At 43.8% G+C, this 24,354-nt stretch overlaps 14 protein-coding genes across 14 annotated transcripts; 10 read left to right on the top strand and 4 right to left on the bottom strand.

The window, feature by feature from the left end:
* Positions 1-187: 187 nt before the first annotated feature.
* On the top strand, positions 188-1,009 carry MRPL17 (LALA0S11e02652g1_1; the record flags this gene model as incomplete). The annotated part of the gene is made up of 1 exon (XM_022775208.1): positions 188-1,009. One exon carries the CDS (start codon positions 188-190, stop codon positions 1,007-1,009), a length of 822 nt encoding a protein of 273 aa, XP_022630583.1.
* A 162-nt stretch (positions 1,010-1,171) lies between these two features.
* TEX1 (LALA0S11e02630g1_1) lies at positions 1,172-2,401 on the bottom strand (the record flags this gene model as incomplete). Its single annotated transcript, XM_022775207.1, has 1 exon — positions 1,172-2,401. The coding sequence occupies one exon, from the start codon at positions 2,399-2,401 to the stop codon at positions 1,172-1,174; it is 1,230 nt and encodes a 409-aa protein (XP_022630582.1).
* An 874-nt stretch (positions 2,402-3,275) lies between these two features.
* Positions 3,276-4,484, top strand: RTC4 (LALA0S11e02608g1_1; the record flags this gene model as incomplete). The annotated part of the gene is made up of 1 exon (XM_022775206.1): positions 3,276-4,484. The coding sequence occupies one exon, from the start codon at positions 3,276-3,278 to the stop codon at positions 4,482-4,484; it is 1,209 nt and encodes a 402-aa protein (XP_022630581.1).
* A 999-nt stretch (positions 4,485-5,483) lies between these two features.
* GIS2 (LALA0S11e02586g1_1) lies at positions 5,484-6,002 on the top strand (the record flags this gene model as incomplete). Its single annotated transcript, XM_022775205.1, has 1 exon — positions 5,484-6,002. The coding sequence occupies one exon, from the start codon at positions 5,484-5,486 to the stop codon at positions 6,000-6,002; it is 519 nt and encodes a 172-aa protein (XP_022630580.1).
* Positions 6,003-6,297: 295 nt separating this feature from the next.
* On the bottom strand, positions 6,298-8,712 carry FOL1 (LALA0S11e02564g1_1; the record flags this gene model as incomplete). Its single annotated transcript, XM_022775204.1, has 1 exon — positions 6,298-8,712. The coding sequence occupies one exon, from the start codon at positions 8,710-8,712 to the stop codon at positions 6,298-6,300; it is 2,415 nt and encodes an 804-aa protein (XP_022630579.1).
* Positions 8,713-9,337: 625 nt separating this feature from the next.
* On the top strand, positions 9,338-10,762 carry COQ6 (LALA0S11e02542g1_1; the record flags this gene model as incomplete). Its single annotated transcript, XM_022775203.1, has 1 exon — positions 9,338-10,762. One exon carries the CDS (start codon positions 9,338-9,340, stop codon positions 10,760-10,762), a length of 1,425 nt encoding a protein of 474 aa, XP_022630578.1.
* A 144-nt stretch (positions 10,763-10,906) lies between these two features.
* LALA0_S11e02520g (LALA0S11e02520g1_1) lies at positions 10,907-11,896 on the top strand (the record flags this gene model as incomplete). The annotated part of the gene is made up of 1 exon (XM_022775202.1): positions 10,907-11,896. One exon carries the CDS (start codon positions 10,907-10,909, stop codon positions 11,894-11,896), a length of 990 nt encoding a protein of 329 aa, XP_022630577.1.
* Positions 11,897-12,083: 187 nt separating this feature from the next.
* Positions 12,084-13,313, top strand: TGL2 (LALA0S11e02498g1_1; the record flags this gene model as incomplete). The annotated part of the gene is made up of 1 exon (XM_022775201.1): positions 12,084-13,313. The coding sequence occupies one exon, from the start codon at positions 12,084-12,086 to the stop codon at positions 13,311-13,313; it is 1,230 nt and encodes a 409-aa protein (XP_022630576.1).
* Positions 13,314-13,567: 254 nt separating this feature from the next.
* SIP3 (LALA0S11e02476g1_1) lies at positions 13,568-17,233 on the top strand (the record flags this gene model as incomplete). Its single annotated transcript, XM_022775200.1, has 1 exon — positions 13,568-17,233. The coding sequence occupies one exon, from the start codon at positions 13,568-13,570 to the stop codon at positions 17,231-17,233; it is 3,666 nt and encodes a 1,221-aa protein (XP_022630575.1).
* Positions 17,234-17,871: 638 nt separating this feature from the next.
* Positions 17,872-20,112, top strand: DSL1 (LALA0S11e02454g1_1; the record flags this gene model as incomplete). Its single annotated transcript, XM_022775198.1, has 1 exon — positions 17,872-20,112. The coding sequence occupies one exon, from the start codon at positions 17,872-17,874 to the stop codon at positions 20,110-20,112; it is 2,241 nt and encodes a 746-aa protein (XP_022630574.1).
* Positions 20,113-20,465: 353 nt separating this feature from the next.
* Positions 20,466-20,687, top strand: ATX1 (LALA0S11e02432g1_1; the record flags this gene model as incomplete). The annotated part of the gene is made up of 1 exon (XM_022775197.1): positions 20,466-20,687. One exon carries the CDS (start codon positions 20,466-20,468, stop codon positions 20,685-20,687), a length of 222 nt encoding a protein of 73 aa, XP_022630573.1.
* A 354-nt stretch (positions 20,688-21,041) lies between these two features.
* On the top strand, positions 21,042-21,533 carry LTO1 (LALA0S11e02410g1_1; the record flags this gene model as incomplete). The annotated part of the gene is made up of 1 exon (XM_022775196.1): positions 21,042-21,533. One exon carries the CDS (start codon positions 21,042-21,044, stop codon positions 21,531-21,533), a length of 492 nt encoding a protein of 163 aa, XP_022630572.1.
* Positions 21,534-21,566: 33 nt separating this feature from the next.
* LIN1 (LALA0S11e02388g1_1) lies at positions 21,567-22,649 on the bottom strand (the record flags this gene model as incomplete). The annotated part of the gene is made up of 1 exon (XM_022775195.1): positions 21,567-22,649. One exon carries the CDS (start codon positions 22,647-22,649, stop codon positions 21,567-21,569), a length of 1,083 nt encoding a protein of 360 aa, XP_022630571.1.
* A 147-nt stretch (positions 22,650-22,796) lies between these two features.
* ORC5 (LALA0S11e02366g1_1) lies at positions 22,797-24,218 on the bottom strand (the record flags this gene model as incomplete). Its single annotated transcript, XM_022775194.1, has 1 exon — positions 22,797-24,218. One exon carries the CDS (start codon positions 24,216-24,218, stop codon positions 22,797-22,799), a length of 1,422 nt encoding a protein of 473 aa, XP_022630570.1.
* Between the last annotated feature and the right edge of the window lie 136 nt (positions 24,219-24,354).

Here is a 24,354-nt window from a genome sequence, read left to right as displayed (position 1 = left end):
GAGTCACGTGACACAATGCTCGAAAATTTTCCCGTACACTTATCACTTCATACTACATGTAAATCAATACATTAGAGAAAGTTGGCGACGATGAGCTTGAAAAATGTCGAAATAATCCAAATCTTCAACCTGACTACAAGAAAGTAACCGGACGACGACAGTGGCTTGCATTTAGCTAACGCTACCAATGAGGCTACAAACAGTGTCATCGAGAGGATTGGCAACGACGCTGAAGCCTTCAGGAATCAGAGCGGGTCTCATATTATCGCGGATTCCGATCATCACGCAGGATTTGAACAAGCTTGAAAAACAGTACTATGAGTACCAAAGTGAGCTGGAAAAGAGACTGATGTGGACTTTCCCACAGTACTACTACTTCAAACGAGGCACGCTAGCCGAAAAGCGGTTTTTGGCGGTCCAAAAGGGTCCTGTCAGCAAACAACCTGGTGTATGGTTTCCTCAAGGTGTCCCAGACATCAAACACAACCGTGAAAGACGTACCAAACAGGTGGTAAACCTGCCACAGCACTTCGATTCCGCCGCTGGCGACCAGACAAGTGACGCAGATAGCGTTTCTAGACCCATTGTCCCCAATTCAAGATCCACAGAAGCAGACCAGACCAACGACGTCCAAAGTCTTGAAAGAAAACTCAGCGAAACGCTGTATCTGCTGGTAAAAAGCACAGAAGGTAAATGGCGTTTTCCCAGCTTCCCAGTCGCCATTGAAACTGAGTCAAAAAAACCATTGCATGCCACAGCGGAAGCTGGCCTTAGAGAGCTGGGAGGCGCAAATGTCAACACTTGGACCGTTTCCAACACTCCAGCAGGCGTTTGGGGTGCCGCTGATTCTGCAGAGTTCATGATAAAGTCTCACATTGTTTCTGGGAGATTTGATCTCAAGCAAAAGTCCCAATACAACGATTTCGCATGGCTGACGAAAGAAGAGATTCAGCAACGTGTTGACGACGCATACTACCGGGGATTATCTTGTCTACTGGCAGGTAAATGATGGACACGAAACCATTCTGTTCCCTTTGACCAGGCAAACAAAAAAAATGGTTGGTTTGGTCGTCAATTGACATAGACATATCATCAACAGAGTAATATCGCGACACAGTCGCCCCTGTACATAATTTTAAAACTCCCAATGTCATTATATTTGGCATTAGATCTAACGCCTGGCTGATCTTCTCACAAATCTGCTTCTAGGCGGTGCGTCCGCGTCTCGTCTACGACCACCAATGCCAGGTCTGCGATCGGGCCGAGGCTTCTTATCTGTAGCTCCATTACCAGTGAATTCCTCGGTAGGTTCGGGCCTATGAAATTTTGTAACGAGATCATTATCAGTGGTTGAAATGAAAGTCAAGCGTCCAGGATAAAACCGAAATTTGGGTCCGCTGATTAAACTGTTGAACTCTACCTTGTAAATTGACTCTCGAGTTTCTAGTGCGTATATTTGAATACAGCTCGGTGAGCTTAGAGCTATCACCGACTCACCATGAGATATGTCCATATCTCTGATTGAATCGGGGAAGTCATTGATAGTGAAAACACAACACATAGAAGAAAGATCCCAAATGGAACAAACGGTGTCTTCTCCTGCAGCAAGCAAGTAGGATCCGGTCTGGGTCAATCTCAAACAGTTCACAGGGCCCGTGTGACCCGAGACGTGGATCAATTCCTGTAAGCCAGCTGCAAGAACGTCATAGATCCTGATTTCTCCAGAATCAAAGGCGGCGTAGATTTTACTGCTGTCGTGAGACCAAATTAGGGAAGTGGTGTGATAGGAGGATAGTTCTTTTGCAGGTGCTGGTATGGATTGGGTAGTGTTGGCTGATCTTAAAAGAGGTGAGCGCCACGCCAATTGGTAATCAGCATCCACATCGAACAGCAAGACCTGATTGTTTTGTGTCACAGTAGCTAGCCATTTCCCGTTTGGATCGTAAGTGCATACATTATACCGATCATCGTCATCACTATGCAAGGTTTTAATATTCGCGCCTGTCGATGCATCAAATATCCGTATCGCACTCGACCCATCGACCATGGCAAACAAAAACCCAGTGAAAGGACTCCAGGAAACGCATGATTTTGAAAAACCAATTGAGTCATTGGCTAAATCTAGAGTCAATGGTTTATAATCCTCCGCTCGGTCAGATTTAAGCTTCCACATATTTAGTGTGCCATCAAGTCTGGTGTAGACCACATATGCACCAGTTGGATGAAATTCTAATGAGCCGACAGGGGTTTTCGGGTTATCCGTGAATTCCGTAGATTTCGATGATGTTCGCGAACTCACTTGGGAGAAATGCTGATCAGGAAGAACATTTTTTTCGAATTTCGCGAAAACTTTTGAATGATGTGTACTTAACGTATTCGGAATAGAAATCGATGCAGTCATTTACACTTTCCGGAGCTCAGTATACTTCAATACTTTAACGGTTTGATCAGCGGTAGAAGATCTTACAGTACAACCTCCAATATGTATAAGCTGAAATCGTAATTTGTGACTGTAAGCTCACTGGTACAGATGTTTTGAAACCTGCGAATGAAGCCCCAAGATTTAGATGTCAAAAAGTAGAAACCTTCCAATAGACATAGGTTGCTAGTATGAATTCGTTGGTTGCTCACCGTACCGATGGTCATTTAAATTCCAGGATCTCATTTTAGAATCACTATGAACGTCTGAATGCATTCCAGCACCAAAAAATATCGAAAAAACGACAGTTTGTGACAAAGTGATCTAACAGTAGTTTCTAACCCTGAAGGATCGACAAGCACTTCTTAGTGCACACTACAGCCGCTTTACCTGGCAAACTAAAATCATTGGCTTGTTACGAGCGGCCAAAAGTAAGCTTTTTTAGAGTTTTGAATGAATTTCAAACTGTGAATACCCATAATTTATTAGAATTCAAATGTTGCAGTGTTGAGACCCCCGGACCTTTACACAACTAGCAAGATCTCGTACCATTCGGACGTTTCTTGTAGTACCACCGCTAGACTGAATTTTACTACGAAATTTGCATTATGGTTAATTGGCTGGTAAGTATCAAGTCATTAATGATGAAAAAAAAACAGTCTAAACCTCGATTTTCATCAGATTCAGACGTCTTCTTTGATCTCTTCTTGTTGAGGTTAGTTTCTTGGCTTTGTTTACCTTTTTTAATCGAAAATTCAAAATAGATCGTAGAATCAACATCGAACTGAGAAAAGTTAGACTCAAGTCGCGCTTTCAAAGGCTCGAATAAGGCAAACGAGGCAGTGGACACCAAGAAATGAATTCACAGGGGTTACGAGGAGGAGTTCACAAAAAATCACAAATTTTGACTACCTCACGACCAGTAAACAGTCAAAAAACAGGTGCTCTATTTGAAGATAGAGACGATGACGCCGATGATGACGATAATAAATCAGCACCTGGTAAAGAGAACGAGAGCGAACGCTCAAAAATTGATCCGACTGTTGTGGACGATGCCAAGTTTGATGCTCTTTTGAGCAAGGAAGAGAGCTCGAAAAAGGCCCACGAAGGATATTCACGTAAGACAAGACATTCGCGTACTGGCAAGAGGTTGACCCGGATGGTAGAAGAAAACATCCGGATGGTAGAACAAAACATCGAGGAAACAGATCTGCAGGAGATGCGGAAATTGGAAGAACAAAACAACCGAATTACTGCGTTTTTGGAGAGTCCAGATACCAACAAAACAATATCACAACGACCACCGAGACTTCGAAACAGATCCTCATCGTCGCGCGAGAAAGATAAATACGAAGAGATTCTAGCTGTGAGACTACGATATTTGAAGATGTTCAAAATTCCGCCTATGCTATTTGCAGATGAGCTTAGAGAAAAAGCGAAAAAACACCTTCCAATTCTTGAATTGGTCCTAACCGGAGAACGCAGCTCGATGTTTTATCACAAGGCTCGCGAAGTTTTTCAGGCCTCGAACAATGCTGTTTTGACAACGAACGAGCTGCGGACACTGGATCTCAACCAATTCACAGCCGGGTTCTACGGTATAAGGAGACAGATGCTGATATCTGTGGATATTATCAATGCATATGAGAGCACCTTGAAAAACCTGAGCAGCAAAACGTTGAAATGGTGGGGGGTGCGTGACTTCGCACAGTACGTTTTGGCTCCTGAACTGCTATGTGCGCTTTGCTGCGAAGAAATGAACCTGACAACCCAGGAAGCATGGGATGTTATGGAGGACACTACGGAGTTTGGGCGTATAGTGGCTGATCGAGATCCCTTGGAGACGTTCGAAATGGAAAATGAAAAACGCGTTTTGAAGAAACTAGGTTTGGACGATCGATTTTTTTCGAAGACCTACAGGGTGCATAATGCTGTTGCTCGAGATAAGCTGAAACAGAAACAGAAACACAAACAGAAACAGAAACAGAAACAGAAACAGAAACAGAAACAGAAACAAAATTCCGGTGGTAGTGGTAGTGTCGGCGAAGAAATAGAAGTCACATGAAGGGTTATTGTGGGAACAGCAACATACCTCGTGCGCGATAGGGCGAATACCTTTCGAGTCATTACAGAATTGTGCATTTTGGGTGCGAAAGAGGCAAAGTATAAAAGAATGAGCTACCAGCAAGTGCGAAAGACACACACTACCAATAAGAGATGATTGAAGAGAAGTGTTGACTGCTTGGCGCAGAGGTACCAAATGTGTGTAGGCTTGCTTGCTTATTAAGGCTTGAGATTCTGATTACACTGTCGTGACGTACGAAAATGACACATGTCCAAGATGCCCTGCGACACTAAGAAAAAAAGTGATAATGTGCTACACGTGACTTCATGTGTCTCCCGGGGACAAAGTGATCTCCGAAAACGAAGTTTCAACAAAAGAGCGCCATTTGGAATACAGATAGGCGATGATGTAACAGAACACTCCATCGACATCAATATACACCAGCGTGTCTTTTGGTACGCAGTTGTGAGTTTTTATCCGGCTCTCACGGGGAAAAAAAAAGTCAAAGAAAACCCGCACCTCCTCTGAAGTATACCATGTCACACAAGAAACACCCATTTTTCCACTGTGGAAGCGCATAAGATACTATCACTATCCCCACTCTCTCACGCACGAACGCACTCTCTCTGTCTCCTCCGCTGTACTCGTACTCATGCCAATACCAGTTTTCCCCAGATCACTATCCTATGCCATTGTCGTCGCTCCCACTATACTGAAAAATTTTTTGACCTGGGCATCGCACGCTACAGAGTTTTTTTTTCAGCACAGCTACTACAACCAACAGCATCACTTGAATAAGAACGTTTTTGGTTCAGTTTTCAGCAATAAATCGTTGAATAACTCAAATTTCAGTAATCCTGAATCATTAGGAAAATTCCCCAGATCTCCAGCGGATTTTTTGTTTGTTTGGTGAGGTTTTTGACGGAGTTGCCAGTAGGAAGTGTCATCACCGGAAAAGTGGTATAGCGAAAGGAAGATAACCCAAAAAAAATAAGTGCAATGTCTTCTCAGAAAGCTTGTTTCGTGTGCGGGAAAATTGGCCACTTAGCCGAGGAATGTGAGTCCGAAAGACTGTGTTACAACTGCAACCAGCCTGGCCACGTCCAGTCTGAGTGCAGCGTAGCGAAGACCGTGGAATTCAAACAGTGTTACAACTGTGGTGAAACCGGCCATGTCAAATCTGAGTGTAGCACGCCAAGATGCTACAACTGCAATGCGACTGGCCATATTTCCAGAGAGTGCCCAGACCCCAAAAAGTCCAGAGGAACCGGTACTGGTCTTGGAGGAGCCGTTGGTGGTGCTGGTCTTGGAGCCGGCAGAGGTGGCTCAAAAGTGTCGTGCTACAGATGCGGCGGTCCTAACCACATGGCCAAGGACTGCTTGCAATCTGAGGCCAAGTGCTACGCCTGTGGTAAGACTGGCCACATTTCCAGGGACTGTGCCGGTGGCTCTACTGCCAAGACTTGCTACAACTGCAATGAGGCTGGCCACATCTCTAGAGACTGCCCCGTCGCCTAAGGTGAGTGGTGGTGCTGCTGCTGCTACTGCCAACGGAACTGAAATGGGTAAAAAAATAAGAAATCAAGAAAGAAAACCGATCTAGTAGGCCCCGGGCCTCACGGCGTCATAGCTTTCATTGAGGTCCTCTCATCTTTTTACTTTCGTGTGGTTTGCCAGGCTTATGGTTAATTTTGTATAAGATTAGTGTGTACTCTCTCTCTCTATCGGTGGTAATTATATTAAGTTGGTTAAAACCTTAATAGCAGCATCCTAAGTTGTTATTATCAGCCGTTGGCGATGGACGCTAGAGTCTTTAGATCGAACAGCGATATATGGAATCGGCTATCTTGATACTTTTCGCACAATTGGCGGTGTCATGAACACGTACAATGTCAGCCCCGTAACCCACACATGCAGTGACCACAGAGCTAGTCGAAATATCTCGCTCAGACGCTGTAGTTTCACCGGTTATGTGACCAATAAATTTCTTGCGCGACGGTCCAATAAGAACGGGCTTGTTTCTGAAATTCACAAATTCCGAGCCCTTCACAATGCTGTAGTTCTTCAGGATATAAATACTGCGGATGACTTCCAGATTCTGGTTCGCATGTTTGGCGAAACCCAAGCCTGGATCTAGTATGATCTGCCAAGTCTTCATACCCATGCTAAGCGCCTTGCTGTACTGAGTGGCTAGTTCTCGAGCCATGGTTCGGATCAGCGCTGTATCTTCTTTGTTGTCGAATTTTTTGCCGTAGTAATATTCGGTTTGGTTTTCGCCATTGCCACCATCCTCACAACTGTAATCTGTTAACTTGTTCATGCTTTGAATATCGCCGCGAATGTGAGACATAGCATAGGCAACCGTAGGGTTTTTCGCCAGAACGGTAAACATGTTAGGATCAAATTTCCCGCCCGAAATATCATTGACAAGATCTGCTCCGGCATTGATAGCCTGCTCTGCGACTTCAGATCGGTAAGTGTCAATCGACAAAATGACCTGTTCTTGAGGGATGAAATCACAAGTCCGTACAGCACGAATCAACGGAATTGTGCGCCGCAATTCTTCTTCAAGCGGAGCTTGACCGGAATTAGGTCGTGTGGAACACCCACCAATGTCGATAATGACTTGATTGTTCAGTTTCAATGCATCCTCGACCATTGTTTTGACTTTCAACAGCTGGACATCAATATCGTCACCTAATTGTCCGCCATCGGAGAAAGAATCTGGCGTAGTGTTGATTATACCCATAATCAAGGTAGGAGAAACAGTTGTGTTAATAAGACGGTTTGATACAGCATCCTTTTTCAGTCTGTTTTTGAATTTGAGAAACCTATCCACCCCATTAAGCTTTGCTAGGGGTATTATCTTGGAAAGAACATTTTCGTCACGCTGTTGCTCATAAACCTGGTTTAGGTGATTCAAGATCGGCTCAGCGGTTACCGGATGAACTGCAGTGCAGGGAATAAGTTCACATAGCGGCTCCATCACAAATGTGCGCTCAATCAGTCTGGGATGGGGAATAATTAACTCTTCAGTGGTCATAACCACATCTTCTCCATCACTATTTTTATAGAGAATGATGTCCAGATCAATGCTTCTTGGCCCATTTTCAAACTCTTTGACTCGCTTGAGCTCTTCATATTCGATTCGCTTACAAAGACGAAGAAGCTCAATAGGGGGAAGCTCTGTTTCAAGTTCAAAACACCCGTTGAGAAATTGTGGTTGGTCTTGAACGTACATGGGTTCGCTTTCGAAAATCGAGGAAGTTTTCCTTACTTTCACGCCTGCATGTGCATTGAGTAAATTGAACGCGCGCTGGATATTCGAAATCCGGTCACCTACATTGGACCCAAAGGCAATATAGGAAACGCTGGGTTTACCGGGAAGAACATCGGCCACTTGTGTGACCGGAAGATCCAAAGACGGTGACACAGGACGAGAATTACCTACTTTTGGAACTTTTTTACCAGCAAAGTCGTGGAGAGTACGTTGGCAACTAACTCCTACACCTTCAGTTGCTGTGATGGCATTTAACTTGATCACTTTCACTATTACTGAGGCTTCAGGATTTTCCTCGAAGTACGGTTGTTGTAAGGTGATATGAGTCACACTGTCCACCAGGGCTTCAACAGTTTTAAAGTTAGAAGCCTCAACGAAATCAACCGCGTCTTTGATGACCTTTTGATAGTCTACGTTGATTTTTGATCGCGTATCCCATGGCATGTCGATATCGATTGTAACGAACTGCTTTTGCAAACGCTCAAAGGTGAACACCCCTATCAATGTAAGCAATCGAAGGCCCGAAATGACGAGACGATCAGTGTAGGGTACCTCTGGTGGCGCGTGCATCAAGACACTCACATTCTCGGCTCTAATGTGCGCTTCTTGGGCTTCAGTTTTTAGCACTAGTTTCTCGACGCCTAGATATTTACTTTTGACGTGATGCAGAATGTTTTCCGCCAGCTTACCCAGCGTCTTGTAGTCCACATTTGGATCGACAATGCGGCCCACATCCTTAGAGATGACAGCGTAGTTAAGCGAAAACCGTAGATCATCGGACCGTGAAGCTTTTGCAAAATCGGTTGCCATTTCGAGCGAAACTTGGCACTTTTGTGGCACTAGTCTATTCCAACAATCAGGGCCAATAGTGGCCATGACGCCTTGTTTTTCGATGTATACTTTATCTCGCGATGAGCCGTTCATGTCCAAACTCATCATTGATCGCATGAATGTATGAGCGATTGGAAAGCGGCGGGGAGGGACTAAGCAAAAACTTTGATTCAACAACAACTTGATTCAATTGAGCACTAGACTTGAACCTTGAGCGATCTGTCAAGAGTTTTCGACGTTGAGCTTGAGTCCGATCCATGTGAATACTGCTGGAATTCGATGATTTAACTCAATTTACGGCTGGCGACACACGCGTCTATAGTGATATGTACCTTGCAATGTCAACTCGCTACTCTAAACTCATCGATAGGTATGCCATTCTTCGATCAAAATATGCTCCATTCAAACAGTTCTGATATAGATGGGATGATGGAACTCAATTACTCGTTTTGAAGGATCTATGGTTTTTCACTTTGATCAAGCGAACTCACAGCTTCAGTAATCGAAAATAGCTTCAAAGCGTCGAAAGCTTATGTTAGTTTGGGTTCAATTCCCTTAGAGATACTTTCATCAGTACAGACCAGCTTACTGTCTACTGCCAAGGTGAGCTTTACCTGTGAGATGCTGGGTGAGTACTTTCTTGAATAAGTACTCGTTTGTATATGTGCTTAAATTAAGTTTCTAGTCAGTAAAGGTTGGATGGACCTAAACTTTGACCTTTTGCAGCAAGAACTGTGCGGCGATGAGGAGCGCTAGACTTTTTAAATCACGCTGGATCTTATCCAGAGCTTTGGCAAGCTCGGTTCTTCCAAAAAAAACCGATATTTTCATAGTAGGAGGAGGTCCTGCGGGTTTGACATTGGCCGCTGCAATCAGGACATCGCCCCACTTGTCTGGGTTGAACACCACGTTAGTGGATGCTGGAGACTTGAAGAAAACAGCTCAATTCTACAAAAATCCTCCAGAAGGATATTCTAATAGAGTTATTAGTCTGACAACCCAATCCAAAAAATTCCTTGAGCAAAGGGTTGGTGTGCAACTTTTGCAGGATAGATTGCAGGCTTTCGATGGCCTGTATGTGTCAGATGGGTGTACCGACGCTCAATTAGAGCTTGAGAAAAATTCCATGGGATTTATGATCGAAATTTTGAACATTCAAAGTTCGCTACTAGATCGGCTCTCTAAATTGCAAGCACCAACCCTGAATCTGATCGATCAGACCAAGGTGCTCAATATCGAGTATGTTGACCCTGCAGATCCACAATCGTGGCTCAAAGTCTCATTGAGCAATGGCGAGGTTTTCGAAACGCGCCTCTTAGTTGGCTGCGACGGTTTCAACTCTCCAGTTAGAAAGTTTTCCAAAATCGAGTCCCGCGGGTGGTTTTACAACAGGTTTGGCGTTGTTGCGAATTTGAAGCTCGATTTCCCGCCCTTCAAGGTGAGAGGGTGGCAAAGATTTCTACCCACGGGGCCCATTGCCCATTTACCAATGCCTGACGATCATGCAACGTTGGTGTGGAGCACTACAGAACCACTTTCACGGCTGTTACTTTCTATTGAACCACAACAGCTGACCTTGCTTATCAATGCCGCATTTGTTCTGGACGACGTTGACATGCAATACTACTATAAACAGCTTGAACAGGGCACGATCACGACGGAGGAGTTACAGGAGGACATCGCTCATCGCACAGAATCAAAATATGCGAAGCTTGAAGACGATTCTCTGATTGATGAAATTTACCCTCCCATCGTCAGCGAAGTTGAGGGCTCTTCCAGAGCCAGATTCCCGCTCAAGCTCTCGCATGCAGATTCATACATCACGGATAGAATTGCACTTGTTGGCGATGCTGCACATACCACACATCCATTGGCTGGACAGGGTCTCAACCTGGGCCAAGGTGATGTCGAATCTCTCGTCAAAGCTCTCGAAACTGCCTCACAAAGAGGTCTTGATCTGGGGTCTGTATTAGCCCTAGAACCTTACTGGGCCGAGCGTTACCCATATAACAATATGCTTCTTGGCGTTGTTGACAAGCTTCACAAAATATATTCCACCGATTTTGGACCTATTGTTGCGGCAAGAAGTATGGGCTTGAAGGTCCTACAGAGGCTTCAACCAATCAAGAACTTTATGATCCAAAGCGTCAGCGGCAAAGTGAAGTAAACTTAACAAATGCAGTTAGGAGTGCTCTTCACGTGGGTTTGTCTATAGGCGCATATGTTCATGTCAATAGTTAACTCAGAAGGCATGAAAACACAGATTTATACATTATCTCATCGACACGTATCCGAACCTGTAGATACCGTCATGAGTGTACTTCTGGAGACGACTGTAGGGGATTTGGTAATCGACGTTGATTTCGAAAAGTATCCGGTCGAAGCCTTCAATTTCATCAAGCAATGCAAAAGCGGCTTCCTCAAATATCAATGTTTCTACAACCTAAATAAAGACTATTCCATAGAGTGCGGTGATGCCTTGGTTGGTAACGAATTGCGAAGTTCGCTTAGAGTCCACAACTGTTCCATCGGCGGTCTTCTAAATGTAGAAAAAGAGATGTCTGACACAGCGCTCAAGTCTTCTCAGGAATATCTAAAAACAAGAAAGGCCGAACTCGGGGACGTTGGGTACCTCACGTCGCTCTTGGAGGATAAAGTGCCTGTGGTGGGTTCTAGATTTATAATAGCGTTGGCAGATACTACTAGTCCCTATGACGACACAGTTTTTTTTGGTAAAATAGCTCCGGAGAGTTTACCAGTGCTAAAACTTTGGGGAACAAAGCAGATCGATACCTCTAAAAGACCAGAAGTCGACATACGCATCAAAGTGGCACATGTACTGCATGATCCGTTTCCTGATCCAAACGGATTCCACAAGTTTGACGTGAGTCTTCCCCATGGCGACGTTAGACTACCGCCAGATATCAAGGTCGAAGCTGGTAAGGAAACTTCAGAACATAAACGTGCGATGCAGATGCGTAGCACAGAAATGACACTTGAAATCTTGGGCGATATTCCGTATGTGGGAATCAAGCCTTCGGAAAGGGTGCTTTTCGTCTGCAAGCTCAACAAAATGACACGCGCTAAGGATTTAGCCATCATATTTCACCGATTTGGATCCATCGAAACTATAGAAATTGTACACGACAAAGAAACAGGGTCATCTCTGGGCTATGGATTCATTGAGTTCAGCCACAAGAGGTCTTGCGAAATGGCCTTTTCCAAGATGGATGGGGTCCTGATCGATGATCGCAGGATACATGTTGACTTTTGTCAAAGTGCTAAGAAACTGGCTTACTAAGAGACTGGCTATAAAGATTGATCGTCTATTGAAGAGAGACAGGGGATTATCGATTCCTGCCTCGTCTGTATTTTTCACATCAGTAGTGTGTGTCCTGAAAGATTAATCAATCACATTGGTCAAGTAGAGTTCTTACGATCAGAGATCACCTGAACTGGAATAAGAGACAACGATTTGAATGCTAACAATGGTTTCTAGCGATGATGAAGGCTTCTCTTATAGCCTGAAGCAGAAGGTGGGCTCATGGATAGACCAAACTAACTCCATTTTCTGTGGGAAAAAGCCGAAGACATTATCGATCAAAGCGATTGCCAGAAAATACGGTGATGAGAACTTGAATTGTTTCCAAGACTCTTATTCGATAGTGGTTCGTAGAGAACACTCGAAAGAACTCTCCAGGTCGGCGGAAAAAGACTTCCGTGCACCAAGAAACCCCATAGTTTTGTGCCACGGACTTTCAGGATTTGATCGGTTGGTGCTACTTCCTTCAATTGGACAACTGACGAAACTTATGAGCAACCATTCTGCTTCTTCCAACTCCGAACAACATATGGAGCAGGATTTAGAACAGTCGAGGCTGAAGGGATTGTGGGAAGTCGAGTATTGGGCCGGCGTTCAGCAGGCACTCGAGTCCAAAGGCTGCACAGTTATATCCACCCGCGTTCCTGGTTTCTCAACAATTCAGGAAAGAGCGAAAGCTCTGAACGAATGTATCGAGCGCGAAACGAAACATCTAAGAGTGTCGCAAAGTGCCGAAGAAACGTACAACACCAGCAAGCGACAAGAAACGGGAAAATCCGATGAAATTCAAAAACCCGTCAAAGTAAATTTGATCGCTCACTCTATGGGCGGTCTGGATTGCAGATATCTTATCTCCAACATAGAAAATAAGAATTTTGACGTACTGAGTCTAACCACGGTTTCAACGCCGCATCATGGATCTGAAATGGCCGATTTTGTCGTGCGACTTTCAGACGACCTCCAAAAGGGCGTTTCTGCGGACCGAAAACTAAAAATATTACCACCTGCCATATACCAGCTAACAACCAAGAGCATGGAGGCCTTCAATAAATCCACAACGGATAATCCCAAAGTGAAATATATGAGCTACGGAGCCTCCTGGCAGCCTAAGTGGTACAATTTGTTTTTTACGTCCTGGAGAGTAATCCACGAACTCACCAATGGGGCGCCTAACGATGGGCTAGTGAGCGTCGAAAGTAGCCACTGGGGTGAATATTTGGGTACCATACAGAACGCTGACCATCTTGACATCATAAACTGGAAAAACAAATTTCAGAAGGAAATTTCCAGGGCTTTGGCTCCAACGGAGTCTGCCAAGGAAGAAATGGAACCTGACGTAGATATGCTGGACTTCTACTTGAGAATAGCCGATAACTTGGCGCGTAGAGGATTTTAGACTCGACACTCGAGTTTCCAGCTCACCGGTCATGTGCTCACTAGACACTAAGGGACTTCAGATGTCGAACGTAGTAATGATATGAAATAAAGCACTGAGAACAGTTCAATTGAAGCTAGCCGAGTAACAAACCTAGGCGGACCGTTGCAACTAAGATCTTTGATCAGTGCTATTCCTTGGCACACACTTGGCTCCGCTTGATTGTCGCTTGTGCTCAAAGGCATTCTTCAGCTAGTATCTTTTCGCAGTCGAGCATGCCGGATGGAGGAAATGAGAATAAGGCCAATCGGCTGCTCAAGCTGATGTCCGTGTACTTCAAAGAAGCTTCTTTAGACTCTCCCTCTTTTAGAGCTAGTGCAAATTTTTATCAAGTACAGATTGAGTCTTTCGAAAGCTGGATTGAGAACGTTTCGAGGTTTTACAAACTCAAGTTTTTGCCGTCACTAGATGACTTTAAACAGCTCAGTGACACCTTTTTTGCACAGTCCCTACCCCCTGCAGACTATCTGCATAACGGAATCGTGGAAAATCAGCTCTATACACCAGCCATATTGGGTGCCTTCCATAATGACCTTTGCAACCTGTCGGGGCGACTTTTGCTGCTACTGAGAGGAGACCCCGAATCGTTCTTGTCAAGCCTGGTAAAAATAGTGACGGAGATCATAGAGCCCTACAAAGAAAAGCGAAAGAGTTTTGAATTTTATCAATCCAAACATGATACGCTTCTGGCGAAATATCAAAGCACCAAGGTAAACGGACCTAATGTGGAGCCTTCTAGTATGCGTGAGGATGCATTTCAGCTATTCGAAGTGCGCAAAAGTTATTTGGGGGCCTGTCTTGATCTTGCGTGGGAAATTGCAGAGGCCCAGGAATCTTTAGACAAAACCATGAACGATGTTGTTAACACTTTATTAAGAAGAGGGCCACTGAAGGACGCGATCTTGGGTTTGCAGGATGGCGAAAATCTGGAAGAAATGTTCGCAAAGCATCGAAAATGGCATGAAGAAATGAGAAAAAACAACTCTTCCTTGGCGGAAGATATGAAGAGAGCCAAGGAACAAATTCAAGCTTTTAGCATAAAACAGCTACAGCCGTCCAGAGAACTGAATGACTACAACATTAGGAGCATTAATCAGGCAACTTTGAAGCTAGAGCCGGAAGCTGGAACCAAAGCACCGCGGGAAAAGTCCGGGTGGCTTTTCATGAAGACATCAATGGGGAAACCAGCACGAACTACATGGGTCAGAAGGTGGTGTTTCGTGAAGGACTCTGTCTTTGGCATATTTCTACTATCGCCCGCTCTTACAGCAGTTGAAGAAACCGACAAATTTGGTGTTCTTCTGATGAATGTTCGTTACGATCCCAACGAAGAGCGAAAGTTTTGTTTCGAAGCACAGATAGCGGGAGCGGAGCCTGGGACGGGCTCTAGAAATAATACAGCTGAGCGCATGTCGCTTGTCTTTCAGGCAGAGACCTTACATGAGCTGAAATCGTGGCTAAGTGTATTTGAAGAAGCCAAGAAACAGGTGATGCTACTTGAAAAAGGTGATCCAGAATATGAGCTCTCGTTTTCGAGAATTCCTCCTATATTTTACGAGTTTGCATGCAGTTCGGCTAGTCAGACTGACCAACAGCTTACCTCATTCGACCCTGATGGACACTATGGGAAGTCGATTTTACAGTTGATGCAGGCTGCCTTTTCGGAAACTGGTAGTATAATATTCCCAGAAGATTCTGCATTCCAGACGCCGTTATTAAAAACTCCGATTATCACAAAACTCACAAAGCTCAGCATTATCTCAAGTTTCTTTCTGGTGAGCGATGGGGTTCCTAATGCTATCATGGCAAATTACTGGGGTAGTGTGAATTGGAGCGATTTTTGTTACAACGTGAAACCGAGCGAGGTACCCAGTCCTGAAAAAAGTCACAACACAAACATTCTGTGTCCTGTTAAGGACACAACCTCACCAATCTGGAGTCCTATCACGTATCCGGAGTTTTATCCGAAAGACATGCGCAATAAGGATCTACAATTCAAAAGTTTGTTCTTTTCCACTGCTGCTCAGAGGAAGGATGAAAAATTCAATGAGCTTCTCCTCTTGTCGTATTCATGCTCTTGGTCTCCCAATACAAAACAGGGATTTTCTGGAATGTGCTACGTGACAATGAGAAACGTCTATTTCTATATGAACTCAATGGGATTTATATGCCTTTTGAATAGAACCCTCGAGGATTTAGTGTCGGTGGAAGAAACAAAAAAGGCAGATGATAGTACCGGTGCTGTTGTGAAACTATATGACGTTAATGAGCAATCTGTATTATGCTCAGTCTACTTCGATGATGCTGACCTTATTGCCACCAAGATGAGGACACTTCTTCAGAATGGGACAACTGAGAATGCCAAGAGCGAACAGGAAATTCTGGCATTGTTTTCGAAAATGGAGAAGGAATTTGAAAGCCAAAAGAAACAGGAAGCTAAAAATGAAGAAAACTCGCTTTCACGAGCGAGTAATCGTATCGACACCCTTTTCATAGGCGTGAATGAACCCTTCCACGCTCTTAAGAAACGTCAAGAGGGTTTCGGTGCTGAGTTCAGTTCCGCTTATAAAATGGACTTCAACATTGCTCCCAAAGGTTTGATGCATGTTTTATTCGGAAACAAGTCGAATGTCTTTCCAAGAGCTTACCTCATAGCCCATAAAACAGGGCTAGACAACACGGTATCGTTTTGGCACACAAAGAAAAGGGGAGACTTAACCGAGGCTGTGAGAAAAGTGCACTTCAAAATCGACCCAACTCAAGGGTTTTTCTTTCCGAGCCAAGGAAAGCAGTCTGCATTTATGAATATCATCCAGTGTATTAAAGTGGCTAAGGACAATTTGTACTACGAAATCGAACAAGAGACAGGCAAGCTAAAACTTCCGCTTGCCAAGCCGTTTAACGTGCGATCCAAGATTGTTATAATCTCCAGATCGGATGCCAAAGCAACCAAGTTTAATGCTAGCGATAAAAGCGGTGGGTCATCTTCCTTATATTTGTATTATGAGGTCAATTTCTACAATGAGGCTGGCAACACTCAAACGGACAGGCTCAATCTTTTCGATAGGTGCGCGCAAAACATTTCTCTGCACTTCATGCGTTACGAATCCATGTCTTTGCGCAATGCTGTACAGCAGTATTTTGACAAGACCGGAAAACATGGGAGAATCCTTAAGGCAGTACGACTTTGCGGCCAGCTGGCCCTAGTGGACGACACGAAGGAATTCAGTGGCTTCAAAGACGATGCTATTAACAGATACTCACGAATGTCCTTACTACGCTTTACGATGAAATGCATTTTGTTTTACACGGTCAACGCCATTTTTGCCTTAACGCGAATGTTATTTGAGCTGGTACACAGAGTTATGACAAATGTGGTGGCTTTGAACAGACTTCTTTTGCTGGGACTGCTTTTGTCAGTTGGAATCAATATGTTTTTGAGCGGCAGGTCTTCGTGGTCATATTGGTCTGTCAGACGGGCTGAAAATATCTTCATGAGCTATTTCGACAAAGGCCGACAAGTAATGCAGCGTGCTGTTTTTTTGGAGGATTTGGATCTATTATCTGGTGCGCTTGTTGACGGAAATGGCGAATGTTTCGAGAGGTTTATGTCGTCTGATCATGACATAGAGAGCAAATACCGTGCCACACGCCACGAGATCGGATTGAAACGCAATGAGCTGCTTGTAGAGCTCAAAATTCTCAATGCGATGGAAAAAGAGATGGTTCACGGCGACTACCTGTCGTTTTTGTCTCATGAGATTAAAAATTGTCGGACCGTCGAGCTAGACATGCCCGAAATGTGGACCAATGACACAGAACTTCGCAACCATTGCAGAAGATGCCAGCATGAATACAAGAGCGTCCAGGATCTGCTCTGAGCGGTTACATCTTACTACATCGTAGCGATGTGTGCTGCGTGTGCCCTTACTACATACTTTACCATATGCATTACCCGGACTTCATTAAAACTATATAAATCAAAAGTTTTCCATGTTCTTTCCCCGGTTGTCTTCAACACTCATATCATAGAGTTGTTATTCCAAACACACAAAGCACAGTGCTTTTATCCAAGACTACTCAAGCTATTGAGAAATTAGAACACGGTAAGGATACCGGATTCACGATTTCCCTGCAGAATGCTTTTGTTTGTCTTAATTTTCTAAACTTCTTGAATTTGTCAACGCTTTCTGTATCTATATGATGATAACTTACTCAGCTCACTCAGATCAATTATGATAGATAACATTTCCTATCCAACATTCATCAAATATCTGACCTCAGATACAGAAATAACTTGAAATCGTAGCTCATAAGAGTCGTAAGGCGTACAAAATTCGTCAGTGGTATTCCAAAACTTCCATACACGTGACTGTTAATATTGGCTTTATATCACTTTGTACTACAGTGACTTAGTCATTGAAATGGTAAAATCCATCTCATCTCATCTCATGTATGGAAAGGTACCAACGTTGAAAAGAACTCGATTGCGAACCTACAGCACTCTTTCTCCGCATATATGACTCAATCGAGCATACTACGATTGGACGGCGAGCTTCGCGATATAGCTGAAAAATTGGACAGGATTTTGTCTGATCAAGACAGCATTTCAGCTAACATCGAATGTGATCCCAAACTTCAATTTTTGGATGTACCAAGCGCAAATGAGACTTCCACCGACATTCAGGCTCTACGAGCACAAGAGACGCTGCTGAGCGACCAGCTGGTTGTGTGTCGTGAATTGAGTGTAGTTTCAGATCTTCTGGAAGAGGCTAAAATGAACCTGCAATTGTGTGAACTGGAAAACTGCTTTTACTCATTGCAGAACATACGTAGGAAATTGACCGTAATCGATTTCAAAATACTGCCGATGCGGTTTGAGCAAGATTTAAAACTGCATCTGGACGAAATGCATGCCCATTTAGTGTCCCGCTGTGACGACATCATGCACGGGTTTTGGAAGATTGATGACTGTGGCATCACATTTGTGGAATCGACAATCGTTGGGACAGATCGAGTCGAATTCAATTACAGCTACTTCCGTCAGTTTTTGAAAACGTGCTTCTTTCCAAACGGCAGTTTTGAGCCTACAATCTGGTTTGTGTCGTCGCTCAGTATGAGCGACACCAAGGAAGCAATTACCACAGGACTGTCTACCCTTTTCACACAATACATCGAACTTGAAGTAGTGCAGGAAAAACTGAAGAGCCTGTTATTTTCGGAAAACGTGTTTTTGGAGCTCAAAAGCGAATCCACACTGGAAGTCACAACCAAAAAATGCAGCCTAGACGAAATCCTGTGCAAATATACTGCGCTTGTTCTATTTTTGCTACGAGCGGTGACCAGCGATGACCAAAATACCATTCTGTCCCGCTTGGGGAATACAATTGCCGTTGAAGTTTTGAAATTCTTCAAACAAAATTCCACTGTGCTACTTTCGCCAGGTAGCAAGCAGAAGGAACAGTTAATCAGGCTTAATGATGACCTCAAGCTCTTGTCAGATAGCACAAAAGGAGTTTGGGTATACAATGGTACAGAGCTGGATGCTCTGCTCAATGATGACTCTGTGATTAACAATCTCAAACTGGACAAACTGCTACAATCACAAATCGTCAAGATCAGAGAGGTCTTCAGGACCTCAAGCTGGTCGAAAACTTTTGTAATCAAACTCCCGACGCAGGAAACGCCATCGGTTAATAATGACGTGCCCGCTAGCAATACGGATGATAATTCAGAAGATGAGTGGGACTGGGGGAACGAGGTTGACATTCCCGATACGCACGACGACGAAGAAAAGGACGGGTGGGGAGACGAGATAGATTTCTCTGAGGACACTAAACAAGAGCCAATTGGTACTAGGAAGCCGGACGTGTCTCACAAAATGGTATCTGAGAATGACGAATGGCAAACCAACTGGGATGAGACTGAGCCCATTGGGAAAGAAGACTCTAATGTCAGGAAATTGACAGGACTTCCAGCTCTATGTCTTGAGATCTTAGAGAACTTTGAAACCGGATGTGACGAGATTGGGAGAGAGAAGATTCAGATGACCTTAGACTATAAGAGAAATTTGTTACTAACATCTTTCATGGCAATGTGTGTTTGTAAATGCAAGGACTGGTGGCAATTACATCACGATATTGAGTACGTTGTGACAAAATTTCCAGACCAACGAAAGATATTTCGACTTATTGAACTCGACTCGCATTTTGTCCAGACGCATGTGGACAATATGAAAAAAACGATATTAGCACTAATCCAGCAGCAGTTTCGAAATTTCCAAACAAATGAGAAGACTCCAAATTGGGGTATTACCGTCGAGTCTTTGTTACCTTATTTAGAGAATGTGGCATTTCCAGCAATCATCAAATTGAAAGATCTACGAGTTTTGAGTAGTTTTGTGGAATACGTCTACGCGGACTGTTTTGTCGCGCAACTAATGTCCTGGCGCATGATCTCGGAGAAAAACTCCGAAAACCTCGAGGAAATGATCAAATTGCTGCTTGCAAGCACAAATCATCCTGCCTTGCAAACAGACGAGCGGTGCAAACAATCCCGCGAAAAACTCGCAGTTATTGGTGACGTACTCACTGCTCATCTTACAGACATTATGGACATGTTTTCCAGCGGCGATTTTTACCTATTTTCCACTGATGAGATTGTTCAGTGGATAATTTTACTGTTCGCCGATACGGGATTGAGACGCGAGTGTCTTGATGAGATACGAACAATACGCCAGGAGCAGCAAGAAGATGAGTAGGAAAAAACTTTAAGATGAATGAACGAAACGGATAATGGCAACAGTTTGTCTGTTGTGTCTGTCCAATGTGATTTCTCCTCATTGAACGGCGCCCATTCGAATCCCGAGAGCGCCTTGGTTTTACCTCTTTATATCTAATAAAAACGGGCGCTCTGCTTACCTAATACAGCCTTGAGAAAAGGTGCGTTAATTTCGCTGACTGTATATATAAGGCTAGGACAGTGTAGGTTGATAGAACCCTCTGACAAGCTTGTATATACAGTTTGAGAACCTCACGGCTTGTACCATAAGAGTCCTTAGGAACAGCTCTTATTGCCTTTCTTTTCATTTACTTTATAAAACCTCAATCTCCAATGTCCACTGCCCAACACTACCACTTTGACGTCGTTATGACATGTGCGGGCTGTTCCAATGCCATCAATAGGGTTTTGACAAGACTCGAACCAGACGTCTCCAACATAGAAATCTCGCTAGAAAAGCAAACAGTTGACGTGGTGAGTGTGCTTCCGCTTGAGACCGTATTGGAGAAGATCAAAAAAACCGGAAAACAAGTGAAAAATGCACAAGTGCTGTAAGACGAGATGAGAAAGATTTGAGAGGGGTCCGATTTTCCACAACACGGATGGATGAATAGGGAGGATCCTTTGCTGTCTTCAAACGTCTCGAAACGCTCGTTGACAACCCGATGCCCTGGCCGTATAGCGTTATCTGTACTCTGTAATTTTATGCTTGGCCATGATGAGTACTTTATATTACGTAATACTGAATGTACTCGTGACGGCTACAGTTGCTTGGTCAGCGAGTACATTAATATCCATTATTAACAAAGTACTCGTGCATCAAAGTTTCTTAAGTTTCCGCTAGCACTTCTATCCCAGTAACTGACCACTCCGGTTTCCTCCCACAACTTTCCTCCCAGTCTCTCCGCAATGGATTTTTTCGATTATGTGCTGAATTTGGAAGAACAGTTTTATCAAGAAGGCTATCAGGAAGGTCGACACGAAAACCTGGCTCATAACCTCATTGAGGGCAAGCAGTATGGTCTTCAAGTGGGCTTTCAACGTTTTATTCTTATAGGGTTGGTTCAAGGTTGCTGCAGTGTCCTTAAGACGTTGGAATTGAACGCTTCAATCGACAAAAATATAGACTTGATAGTTGGTCTTATTAGTGAGATTCCTGGCGATAATGAAGATGTCAGCGTGCTAACATATGAGCGTAACTTGGTGAAGCTTAAAAACAAGTTTAGAGTGCTCCTTATGGCGCTCAGTAAACACTGGAAACATCTAGCTCCAGACTCTGGCGACAGACTGACATTCGAAGCGGTTGAAAAAATGTCAAAAATCGTTGCTGGCGAACTGAATGCGTTTGCTGAAGAAACAGATGCAGAATCCACCCCACAGCCGCAGGCCGATATGTGGTAAGTGTTTCATGACCTTCAATCCTTTAACTGCATTTCACATGAAATGAACGCAACTGATGTGGATCCAATTTCTGGCCTCATCGCCATTGTCATCAACATATTTGACCACCACGTTATCTTGAAAGTACGTATCACGCCAAGATTGCATCTCATAGTTTGTGAAGGGCCCATTCACAGTAGAAAGGTCTCGAAGCCATTTAAAGCTCCAAAGTTTGGATTCATAGTCATTCGTAGGTTCGTCGCCCAGCGATTCCTCCTCAAGGAGAGAGCTCACTTGAACCCTTGTAAGTTCGTTGACGTCTCTTATTCCTTTCTTCCCCACGATATCCAAAAGATCAGTGAGAAAATTGATGGAATGCACGACAAACTGGAAACAAAGCTTGTCATGCAATTCGTTGTCTTCGCCCATCAATTTTTGGCTAGGTTTAAGACGTGGTTTTGTTTTCCTGTAGTGCGTCCGAATCACATTTAACCTTCCTAGTGCTTCCAAAACCGTCTCATTTTCGTTCAAAAAGTGCTGCAATCTTTTCAAAGCGTCTTCAAGCGTGTATACCCGTTTACTATCCGAAAGCTGCTCTCTTCGAAGACTTTGGTCTTTGGCCATCTTTTCTTGGGATTTTTTGGCCTTCTGTACTTGCTCATCTCCCTTGAAAGCGTCATACCATCCGTCCTGATCTTGTATTTCATCTTCAGCATTAGTTTTCGTCTCAGTATAGTTTCCAAATTTGTCAAACACTCCGGTCTTTGACTCTTCCTCCAAATCAAAGGCCTCCAGTTTGATTTCGTCTCCTTCTGAAGATTCTTGTAGATCTTGTCTAAAGTCTGCCCTTTCTTGCCTATTATAAACATTTGAAAGTTGCTGATCATCATCTGAAGCAAACATATCTTCTTTCTGAAAGTTGTCATCTTTCGATTCGTTGCCAACGCTTGCTGAACTATCGTTGCCTCCGTTTTCGACACTTCCGTCGTCAGAAAGAGAAGAATCACTTTCTTCATGAACTTCAATGACCTTTCTTCTCTTGTTGACGAAACCTTCTTCAACCAAACCTTCTACGCTGTTGGCCTCGCCATTAGTAATTGGTCGAATTTGGTGACTCACTATAGCATCCTCCGCCATGGTATGCTCAGTTGTAAGATTTCATGAAATAAGTATCTTAACAAGAAGATTAAAGGAAGGAAGTACCTCAAATATCTAGACACTTTTAGCATCAAAAATCAAACGAAGATTGGTATGATGCTGATTCTGGATTATGACGGTGTCTATCTAGTTATGTAGTCCTGTAAAGTATTCTGCAATGTCGAAACCTACTGAAGAACTGATTTCGTTAATGATTTCCCAAGGTACATTTATTTTCCATTTCAACTTATAGCTCAAATAGTCAACACCTTTGGAAGTAGCCGTGGTGATGAGCTTTAAGCCATTGAGCTCTGCCAAGTTCTCATAAACCTCAACGTTAGCTCTCATAAGCTCTGTTTGGTAGAAAATGCTTGATTTCCCATGGTGTCTGTCTCCTACCGGAAAAATAGCTTGGAATATTGAAAAAAGTCTCTCGAGTGGAAAGAGTGACGGTTGGAGGTAACGAGGGTTTGTTTCCATCTTACTACGGCGTCCGTATGACGATCGGCCGGCACGGAGATGTGACTTCTTAGAGAATATCTTGCTGTCGTAGCGTGGCTCCAGATATGAGCACAGATACGCCGCAAGAAGAAGATATTTTGAGATGGCGGAAAGCTCGTATGCAGTTGCTTCTTTGTTACTTTCATCAAAAGCACTATTCGCGTTTGTATCAGTGAATGTGTCACCCGTGGATGTGTAGATTTCGATGTTTGATCGGTATAACGACAGCGGATCGTAAATGTTTTCTTTAGTGATGGATTGGACGTAACTGTCCCATTTGGAGTCCATGATATCACTCAATGCCACAATGTCGTTCCCCGTGTAAGAATGGAACGCTTGGATGATCATCTTGATGTAGTTGTCCACAACTCGCTCAAAAATCAAGTCCTCTGGGTCAAGACCACACTTCACAACTTGACGTAGCAAGTTTTCACTTTCCACATATTCTTTGGTTTTATTGTATAGTAATATTTCGGCCACTTCTTCGTGCCTATATCGCGGAAAAACTATTGTGGGAATATAATAGGTGCTGTACTTGTGGAGAAAGGCTACATCTCTGACGATGTATATGAATCTGAGTTGAATCTTGAAACTTCGCGGCAGTTGTTCATGCAGCTTAATAAACTTGGGAAGCAATTCGAGATCAAGTTCTTTGAGCTGATCGAAGCCGTCCAGCACAATGTAAAGGCTGGTAGGTTTCTCCAGCTCGTCGAAATGACGCAATTGTGCTTCTAAGACCCTGAGCAAAAAATAAAAGTCCTCAGCCTCTAAAGCATCTTGATAGTCGTAATTGATATGCGGAAACGATGATCGCAGTGTGCTCGACACACTCCGCGCCACATGCTGCAAAAGAGGTTTCCATGTAACCAATTCCACTGTATTGAGCCAGCAATTGCAGATTTGTGGATTTGCCTCAAACAACTTCCGTACAGTCAACGTTTTTCCAGAACTTTGGTGGCCTTGAATTATTACATTAGGCGGACAAATCTCCGGGGTTTCGTTTATCAGAGCTGAGAGAGCGTCGACTTGGTATTTTCGAAACAGCACAGAAGGTGTGGCCGATGCCATGGGTAATAAGCACACTCTTCACTGTCGGTGCTGTCAAATTCATCTTGAATTTTCCATGTCAACTATCGTAGAGATCAGTATTTTATGCAATAGTAGATGGAATCGTCTACTACGAGGTTCGCTCACCGCCCGCCCG

The sequence above is a fragment of the Lachancea lanzarotensis genome, scaffold LALA0S11, assembly GCF_000938715.1.
Source record: "Lachancea lanzarotensis genome assembly LALA0, scaffold LALA0S11, whole genome shotgun sequence".
NCBI lineage: Eukaryota > Fungi > Ascomycota > Saccharomycetes > Saccharomycetales > Saccharomycetaceae > Lachancea > Lachancea lanzarotensis.
The sequence above is the reverse complement of the archived record's forward strand: the minus strand, read 5'-3'. Positions and strand labels throughout refer to the sequence as shown.